We start from the raw sequence: 10000 nt of genomic DNA, 5'->3' as shown, positions 1-10000 counted from the left end.
TGTTCCGGTGGTCGCGGAGTGAACCCTGCGCTGTGTCTCTCAGGTGCTGAACATGCACGGGAAGGTCATGACGGTGCGGCACCAGGCGGTGAACCGCAGGAAGGACAACCGCTTCGCCGTGGCACTGGACTCTGAGCAGAACAACATCCACGTCAAGGACATCGTCAAGGTCATCGACGGGCCGCACTCGGTAAGAGGGGCGTCCTGCTGGGTCGCTTCCTGCGTCACTTTGACGGTTCAGTCCTTTAACCTCTGATCATCTAGACGTTTTATTTATTTCGTATTCTCTGGTCTTGTTTTTCAAAATAAAAGTCCTGCTTCTCTGTGGAAACCATGAGGACTAGAAGTAGAACTAGAACGCGTCTCTAAATATTAAGACGTCATAAAGAAGGAAAAACACTTCATTTCATTGATCATCTAGTATCTAAATATAATCCAAAAGTGAGTGCACGCACACACACACACGCACACACACACACACACACGCACACACACACGTCACACAGCTGGTGCTGAACAGGAAGTGTGCCCCCCCCCCCCCCCCCCCCCCCCCCCCCCCTGCAGGGCCGTGAAGGGGAGATCCGTCACTTGTTCCGAGGCTTCGCCTTCCTGCACTGCAAGAAGCTGGTGGAGAATGGAGGCATGTTCGTCTGCAAGACCCGACACCTGGTCCTGGCTGGGGGGTCCAAGGTCAGTGCAGTGTTCTAGGACGTTCAGCATGTATTCATCGTGTACATTCAGCCCCTCCCATCAGACCTTCCACCAATCAAATGAGTGGTTGGAGTCGGTAACCGGAGCCTTTGGGGGGTCCCTCTGGACCAGCTTACCGACAGGACCTGGCTCTCCATTCACTCCAGATGACCTTTCCCAGAACCCGAGAGTCGTTTATGGGAAGTCTTGGCCCGAGTCCCAAACTCTGTGGAACATCTGTTACCCAACCAGACGTTCTCAAAGGAACTCGGTTATTAAGTTTATTACATCCCGGTCACATGATGAATGTGTTCCTTCGTAACATGAGTTAGAACTTAAAGATCTTCTCCAAGTGTTCCAATGCTGGACGATAAATATGAAACCCTTTAGATGTTGACAGCCTCTCTCCTCCTCTCTCCTCCTTTCTCCTCTCTCCTCCTTTCTCCTCTCTCCTCCTCCTCTCTCCTCTCTCTTTCCTCCTCTTTCCTCCTCTCTCCTCCTCTCTCCTCCTCTCTCCTCTCTCTCCTCTCTCTTTCCTCCTCTCTCTCCTCCTCTCTCTCTCCTCTCTCCTCCTCCTCTCCTCTCCTCCTCTCTCTCCTCTCTCTCCTCCTCCTCTCCTCCTCTCTCCTCCTCCTCTCCTCTCCTCCTCTCTCTCCTCTCTCTCCTCCTCTCTCTCCTCCTCCTCTCCTCTCTCCTCCTCTCTCCTCCTCATCTCCTCCTCTCCTCCTCCTCCTCTCCTCTCTCCTCCTCCTCTCCTCTCCTCCTCTCTCTCCTCCTCCTCTCCTCTCTCCTCCTCTCTCTCCTCCTCTCCTTTCCTTGTGAATCCATCATGACGTCATAGTTTCACAGTCTAGTTAAAGTAAAACATTTATGAATGAAACACGTAGAATAAAATGTTTTAATGAAATATCACATTTTAAAGCTTATTTCTATATAAATATAAATGTATACTTCAAGGACCGTGGTAAAGATGACACTCTGAGGGTAACGATGAGCTTCAGATATAATATTCTTCTTCTATATTTCCTGTTTCAGCCTCGAGACGTGACCAACTTCACGGTGGGGGGGTTCGCTCCCATGAGCCCTCGGATCAGCAGCCCCATGCACCACGGGGGAGGAAGTGAGTCGGGGGGGGGGGGGAGGAAGTGAGTCGGGGGAGGGGGGGGGGGGGAGGAAGTGAGTCAGGGGGGGGGGGGGGGGGGAGGAAGTGAGTCGGGGGAGGGGGGGGGGGAGGAAGTGAGTCAGGGGGGGGGGGGAGGAAGTGAGTCGGGGGGGGGGGGGGGGGGGGGGGAGGAAGTGAGTCAGGGGGGGGGGTCACACCAGCCATCTGGCTTTGTTTCTTGTCATAAATCATACTTTGAACTTTTCCTGACATCGTATGAAAAACGACTGATTTAAGAACTTCCTTTAAAAAGCGATGTTTTAGTTTTTTTTGCCAGTTAATTAAAGACGAGCTCAGATTCTTCACCGTGGACCAGATCCACATTTCTGGCTTCAAGTGCTGTAGAGAGCAAGAGGTCAAGTCAGGTCTCCATAGCAACGCTTTCTAGTTGTTTCAGTGAACATGTGACTTGTGCGGTGGTTGGTCCACACACAGCTAAGCCCCGCCTCCTGCAGGTCAACACTCTGAAGGTCTTTGTGTAAAACAGTGTTTTTGTCCTCCTGCAGGTTCTCCACAGAGAGGAGGAGGAGCCGGGGGAGGAGGTGGTGGTGGAGGTGGTGGTGGAGGAGGAGGTGGAGGTGGTGGTGGAGGAGGAATGGGCCGGGGCAGAGGACGAAGAGACAACGAGCTGATTGGTCAGACGGTCCGCATCTCCCAGGGTCCTTACAAAGGTAGGACGCTCACTTTGAGTGTGACCGAGCGGCTTGTCCACCACGCTGACGCGTATGACTACATTTCCCAGGGTACATTGGGGTGGTGAAGGACGCCACCGAGTCGACGGCCAGGGTGGAGCTGCACTCCACCTGCCAGACCATCTCTGTGGACCGACAGCGCTTAACCACCATGTACGTGAACCAGGTCACACCATCGACGCCTCCTTTGGGGCGGGGCTACCGGCTGATTGACAGGACGTACATGAATGCAATACAGAGTTTCTGAGCGTGCATTGATCCCCTCCCTCCTTCCCTCCCTCCCTCCTTCCCTCCCTCCTAGGGGGGCTAAGAGACCCAGCGGCATGACCTCCGCCCACGGCCGTACGCCCATGTACGGCTCTCAGACGCCGATGTACGGCACCGGCTCCAGAACGCCGATGTACGGCTCTCAGACGCCGGTTCAAGAAGGTACCGCGGTTCTTCTCTCCTATATTATATACTTTATATATACCATGTTATCTCCTATATTATATACTTTATATATATCATGTTATCTCCTATATTATATACTTTATATATCTCATGTTATTGATCTAATTGTTTATGGTTAAGAGGTGAAAACATTATTAAACCGTTTCTGTCCCTGCAGCCGGAAGCCGGACGCCTCACTACGGCTCTCAGACCCCATTGCATGATGGGAGCAGGACGCCGGGGCAGAGTGGAGCCTGGGACCCCAGCAACCCCAACACACCTTCCAGGTAACACACACACACACACAGAGACACACACACAGACACAGAGACACACACACAGACACAGAGACACACACACAGACACAGAGACACACACACACACAGAGACACACACACACACAGAGACACACACACACACAGAGACACACACACACACAGAGACACACACACACACAGAGACACACACACACACAGAGACACACACACAGACACAGAGACACACACAGAGACACAGAGACACACACAGAGACACACACACACACAGAGACACACACACACACACAGAGACACAGACACAGACACACACATAGAGACACACACAAAGACACACACACAGAGACACACAGACACACACAGACACACACAGAGACACACACACAGACACAGAGACACACACACACACAGAGACACACACACACACACAGAGACACAGACACAGACACACACATAGAGACACACACAAAGACACACACACTTACACACACACAGAGACACACACACAGACACACACACACACACAGACACACACACAGACACACACACAGAGACACACACACACACAGACACACACACACCCACACCCACACACACACAGACAGACACAGAGACACACACACAGAGACAGACACACACACAGACACACACACACACAGACAGACACAGAGACACACACACACACAGACACACACAGACACACACACACACAGAGACACACACACACACACACACAGACACACACACACACACACACACACACACCTGTGTTTCATTCCTAATGGTTAAACGTGTGCGTCCTCTCCAGGAACGAAGAGGAATACGACTTCGGCTACGACGACGAGCCCTCCCCGTCCCCTCAGGGCTACGGGGGGACCCCCAACCCCCAGACCCCGGGCTACCCAGAAGTCCCGTCTCCGCAGGTCAACCCTCAGTACAACCCGCAGACGCCCGGCACGCCCGCTATGTGAGTACCTCAAAGATACTACAAGTCCCAGAATGCACTGCAACAGCGAGCATGCCTCGAGGCGATGAGGATTGTTTCGGTTTTATTGATCCTGTGTGTGTGTGTGTGTGTGTGTGTGTGTGTGTGTGTGTGTGTGTGTGTGTGTGTGTGTGTGTGTGTGTGTGTCTGTGTCTGTGTCTGTGTCTGTGTCTGTGTCTGTGTCTGTGTCTGTGTCTGTGTCTGTGTCTGTGTCTGTGTCTGTGTGTGTGTGTGTGTCTCTGTGTGTGTCTGTGTGTGTGTGTGTCTCTGTGTGTGTGTGGGTGTCTGTGGGTGTCTGTGTGTGTCTGTGTGTGTGTCTCTGTCTGTCTGTGTCTGTGTGTGTGTGTGTGTGTGTGTGTGTCTCTGTGTGTGTGTGTGTAGGTACAACACAGAGCAGTATTCCCCCTATGCGGCCCCGTCCCCTCAGGGCTCCTACCAGCCCAGTCCCAGTCCTCAGAGCTACCACCAGGTGGCGCCCTCACCGGTCGGATACCAGAACACGCACTCTCCAGCCAGCTACCACCCCACACCGTCCCCCATGGCCTACCAGGTAGGAGTCGGTCCAGGGTTTTCACGTGTAGTCCCTGCCTCAGCAGGAACCGGTTCCGGGACCGGTCCCTGCCTCAGGAGGATCCGGTCCCTGCCTCGGGAGGATCCGGTCCCTGCCTCGGGAGGATCCGGTCCCTGCCTCGGGAGGATCCGGTCCCTGCCTCGGGAGGATCCGGTCCCTGGCTCGGGAGGGACCGGATCCTCCTGAGGCAGGGACCGGTGCAGCCAGTCTCTTTGTAATCGTGACCCCTGGTTGTTCCCACAGGCCAGTCCTAGTCCCAGTCCGGTGGGCTACAGTCCCATGACCCCCGGAGCCCCCTCTCCTGGGGGCTACAACCCCCACACCCCCGGCTCCAACATCGAGCAGGGCGGCAGCGACTGGGTGACCACCGACATCCTGGTCAAGGTGAAGGACTCCTTCATGGACCTGATGGGGCAGACGGGGGTCATCAGGAGTGTCACGGTAAGGAAGCCCATCTGAGGAGACCTGAAGGCCTCTATGGGGGTAATGAGGGGACCTGAAGGGCTCTATGGGGGTAATGAGGGGACCTGAAGGCCTCTATGGGGGTAATGAGGGGACCTGAAGGCCTCTATGGGGGTAATGAGGGGACCTGAAGGCCTCTATGGGGGTAATGAGGGGACCTGAAGGCCTCTATGGGGGTAATGAGGGGACCTGAAGGCCTCTATGGGGGTAATGAGGGGACCTGAAGGCCTCTATGGGGGTAATGAGGGGACCTGAAGGCTTCTATGGGGGTAATGAGGAGACCTGAAGGGCTCTATGGGGGTAATGAGGAGACCTGAAGTCCTCTATGGGGGTAATGAGGGGACCTGAAGGGCTCTATGGGGGTAATGAGGAGACCTGAAGTCCTCTATGGGGGTAATGAGGGGACCTGAAGTCCTCTATGGGGGTAATGAGGAGACCTGAAGGCCTCTATGGGGGTAATGAGGAGACCTGAAGGCCTATTATATTTAAATATATAATATATTTATATCATATATGTAGATATTATATTTATATAATATATATATATATAATACAATATAATATGTATTATATATATTTATATTCAAATATATATTTATATTATATTTAAATATATATTCTATATAATATATTATATTTAAATAATATATTATATATTTAAATAATACATCATATATATAATATATATATATATATTATATGACAAATAATTCAAAGCTTTATTTCAAAACCTCAATAGAAGCTTTGAAAGCCTATTTATTACAATGTTCCTTTAAGAACCAACTTTGGGGTGTTTCTTTATAAAATGAGAAGTGAATATGTTATTTGATAATAATATGAATATTTGGATATGCTGGCTCTCCTCAGGGAGGGATGTGTTCAGTGTTCATGCAGGAGTCTGAGAAGGTGGTGAGCATCAGCAGCGACCACCTGGAGCCCATCACGCCCACCAAGAACAACAAGGTACCGGCAAGGTCACGTGACCTGTGACCTCACTTGTTGTTATACAACAGTCAAAAAGATCCACATCTCTGTATCAATATCTCCCACTTTTATTTTTCACATGTATCAATAATGTATATACATATTTTTATGTTCACTCAATTTTACACACTAATACTTTTAGGACTGTTTTGGGACATTTTTCCAACATTTATTTATTTATTCATCAAATAATATAATTTTCTGGCTTTGAGGTGGAAATTAACGGAACAGATTTTCGGATATATATATATATATATATATACCGTATTTTAATTCTCTCAAAAACGACAGTGCTCCTTATATATGGATTAATTCTTACTGACCTCGAAGCGGTTTTGTGTGGCGCTCTGTCAAAATGTTTTAGTACGACTTTGAACTACAAAGCTGCACCGCTTGCAGCATTAAGGTGCGTTCACACCAAACGGCTTTCTAACCGTCGGTTTATTCACCAGTCAAGTTGTGTTCATTTGTGTCTTAAAGGGGGCGTGGCTTATCTCCGTGGCTCGTCTCGGTAAAAACGGTTATAATTTCCTCCGTCCACCACGGTCGGAATAACCACTAGTTCTGCTTCATACTTGTTGTGGACATCCCATAAACGTGGGAACATCCAACGCCCTGGTGTCTGGGTTCATAACATCACCCGTAGGCTCACACCGCTCGGGGAGTTTCACCGACTCCGTCTCGATAACTTCCAATGGGCCAACGGGCGGAGCATCTCAACGCTGATTGGCTGGCGAGTTGCGAAACTTTTGCAACTCGCGTTGGAAGTTGAAATATTTCAACTCTGGCAAAATTTCGCAACGCTTGAAACGCGTCTATGTCAACGTCCGGCGAATTTGAACCAAACGCGTCTGTGCGTTGACTTCATGGGATCCAGACGTTTGGTGTGAACGCCCCTTTAAAGCTACCGTAGTCGGGAGCGTAGCGGAGTAATACATACTGTGCTTCGCCATAATATTACAGTGTGTGTGTGTATAAGGACCCCTATAGTACGGAAAATATATATATATAATTTAGAAGCCGGCTATTAAAGCTCCTCGTGTGGTTGTGACCTCCAGGTGAAGGTGATCCTCGGGGAGGACCGCGAGGCCACCGGCATCCTGCTGAGCATAGACGGCGACGACGGCATCGTCCGCATGGAGCTGGACGACCAGCTGAAGATCCTGAACCTGAGGTTCCTGGGACGCCTGGACCACTGAGGAAGAGGAAGAGGAAGAGGGGGGGGGCACTCAAACGTCCTCACAGAGACACAGAAGTGAGGTGGGAGCAAAGAAAGACACTCCAGAGACTGTCATGAGGAAACTGTTGGGAATCTAGCTTTTATTACGCCTAAGCCCCGCCCACTTAGACCCCACCGGTACCCCACTCTCTCTCTCTCTCTCTCTCTCTCTCTCTCTCTCTCTCTCTCGCTCGCTCTCTGTGTGGTCGTTTTATTTTTTAACTTTTTACGTTAGCGTGCTGTCTTCTCACCGGAGGTCTGGATCTGTTTTTAGTGCTTTCTGAATGTTCCGTTAGTACTTTTTGTTTTTTCTTGGTGGAGGAAAGAAAGTTTAACATGTCAATAAACTGTGAAGCAGTTCGTCTTGTTTACACACTTGTTGGTTAAAGAGAGGAACCACACACACACACACACGGATCCTTTAAAGGTATTTATTAGTCATGTGTTGAGCCGTGAGTTCGATTCCACACATCGCTGAGCTGCCGTCAGCCGCAGGGCCGCTGAGGCTGCTGGTGGTCGATGGGGAAGTAGTAGAGCGGCGCCTGGGGGGGGCAGGGGTGGCCGTGGGAGGAGTTCCATCCCGGGCCCCCGTCGGCGTGGTGATCGCAGCCCACGGTGAGGTTGTGAGACAGAGGGATCTTCACCTGAAACCACACCTCCCGGCCCTGGAGGAGGAGGAGCCGGTATGTAGCTAGGATTAATGCTGCTAGTGCTACTACTAGTACTACCACTAGTACTAGTGCTACTACTAGTACTACTGATAGTACTACCGCTAGTACTAGTGCTACTACTAGTACTACCGCTAGTGATAGTACTAGCACTACTACTAGTACTAGTGCTAGTACTACCGCTAGTGCTAGTACTAGTACTACCGCTACTACTAGTACTACCGCTAGTGCTAGTACTAGTACTACCGCTACTACTAGTACTACCGCTAGTACTAGTACTACTGCCAGTACTAGTGCTACACAATAAATCCTTTTTTGAATATTAATGAAATAGTTTCCAATAATCAATAACTCCATTCAGCTGTAAATGGTGATGACAGAAGACAGGATCTGACCTTTGGGTCCGTAACGCACTGGATCTCATGTTTGTCTCCCAGATGTTGAGCCAGGACCTGCTGAACCTCCACGAGCTGCGAACACAGGTTTCATCATGAACGCCTGAGGACCAGCAACTCAAACAAAATCATAGTTTGTCAATAAAAATTCAATATGTCAATAAAAATATATATTTTAAAGTAGCACAATTTGTAAATAAAGTTTTTTTTAAATTCTAGTTTGTCAATAAAAATGACTTTAAATTCAGTTTGTCAAGTATGTCAATGGAAACTTTTTAAGCCAATTTATAAAAATAAAAAACAATCATAGTATGTCTACATTTAAGTCACATTTTGTCCAAAAGTAAAAAATTGTCCAAAAGAAATCAGATTGTCAAAGTTTTACAAAATTAAAGTGTCAATAGAAATATATTTTCACATTTAGTCAAAAAGTGTCTCGCATGAAACGTGGTAATGAAACGTAATGAAACGTGTTAATGAAACGTGGTAATGAAACGTAATGAAACGTGTTAATGAAACGTGTTAATGAAACGTAATGAAACGTGTTAATGAAACATGTTAATGAAACGTGTTAATGAAACGTGTTAATGAAACGTAATGAAACGTGTTAATGAAACATGTTAATGAAACGTAATGAAACGTGGTAATGAAACGTAATGAAACGTGTTAATGAAACATGGTAATGAAACGTGTTAATGAAACGTGGTAATGAAACATGTTAATGAAACGTGTTAATGAAACGTGGTAATGAAACGTGGTAATGAAACATGTTAATGAAACGTGGTAATGAAACATGTTAATGAAACGTGGTAATGAAACATGTTAATGAAACGTGTTAATGAAACGTAATGAAACGTGGTAATGAAACGTAATGAAACGTGGTAATGAAACGTGTTAATGAAACGTGTTAATGAAACATAATGAAACATGTTAATGAAACGTGTTAATGAAACGTGTTAATGAAACATAATGAAACGTGTTAATGAAAGGTGTTAATGAAACGTGGTAATGAAACGTGTTAATGAAACGTGTTAATGAAACGTGGTAATGAAACATGTTAATGAAACGTGGTAATGAAACGTGTTAATGAAACGTGTTAATGAAACGTGTTAATGAAACGTAATGAAACGTAATGAAACGTGTTAATGAAACGTGTTAATGAAACGTGTTAATGAAACGTAATGAAACGTGTTAATGAAACGTGGTAATGAAACGTGTTAATGAAACATGTTAATGAAACATAATGAAACGTGTTAATGAAACGTGTTAATGAAACGTGGTAATGAAACATGTTAATGAAACGTGTTAATGAAACGTGTTAATGAAACGAGTTAATGAAACGTAATGAAACGTGTTAATGAAACATGTTAATGAAACGTAATGAAACGTGTTAATGAAACATGTTAATGAAACGTAATGAAACGTGTTAATGAAACATGTTAATGAAACGTGTTAATGAAACGTA

General features: G+C 47.5%; 2 protein-coding genes across 2 annotated transcripts in view; one reads left to right on the top strand and one right to left on the bottom strand.

Moving 5' to 3' along the window:
- Nucleotides 1-7832, top strand: part of supt5h (SPT5 homolog, DSIF elongation factor subunit) — a 22613-nt gene extending 14781 nt beyond the window's left edge. The window contains exons 19-31 of the mRNA XM_034548057.1: nucleotides 44-190; nucleotides 565-690; nucleotides 1726-1810; nucleotides 2359-2406; nucleotides 2446-2523; nucleotides 2595-2697; nucleotides 2846-2973; nucleotides 3155-3263; nucleotides 4060-4218; nucleotides 4618-4786; nucleotides 5051-5248; nucleotides 6137-6232; nucleotides 7312-7832. Coding sequence (XP_034403948.1) covers nucleotides 44-190; nucleotides 565-690; nucleotides 1726-1810; nucleotides 2359-2406; nucleotides 2446-2523; nucleotides 2595-2697; nucleotides 2846-2973; nucleotides 3155-3263; nucleotides 4060-4218; nucleotides 4618-4786; nucleotides 5051-5248; nucleotides 6137-6232; nucleotides 7312-7452 — 1587 coding nt within the window. The 3' untranslated portion in view covers nucleotides 7453-7832. The remainder of the gene's footprint in view (nucleotides 1-43; nucleotides 191-564; nucleotides 691-1725; nucleotides 1811-2358; nucleotides 2407-2445; nucleotides 2524-2594; nucleotides 2698-2845; nucleotides 2974-3154; nucleotides 3264-4059; nucleotides 4219-4617; nucleotides 4787-5050; nucleotides 5249-6136; nucleotides 6233-7311) is intronic.
- Nucleotides 7833-7889: 57 nt separating this feature from the next.
- The window catches only part of rnaset2l (ribonuclease T2, like), a 10985-nt gene continuing 8874 nt past the window's right edge, over nucleotides 7890-10000 (bottom strand). The window contains exons 8-9 of the mRNA XM_034548037.1: nucleotides 8536-8610; nucleotides 7890-8137 (exon numbers count right to left, since the gene is read on the bottom strand). Coding sequence (XP_034403928.1) covers nucleotides 7958-8137; nucleotides 8536-8610 — 255 coding nt within the window. The 3' untranslated portion in view covers nucleotides 7890-7957. The remainder of the gene's footprint in view (nucleotides 8138-8535; nucleotides 8611-10000) is intronic.

Source organism: Cyclopterus lumpus, chromosome 13 (genome assembly GCF_009769545.1).
Source record: "Cyclopterus lumpus isolate fCycLum1 chromosome 13, fCycLum1.pri, whole genome shotgun sequence".
NCBI lineage: Eukaryota > Metazoa > Chordata > Actinopteri > Perciformes > Cyclopteridae > Cyclopterus > Cyclopterus lumpus.
This window is presented reverse-complemented; position numbering and strand designations above follow the sequence as displayed.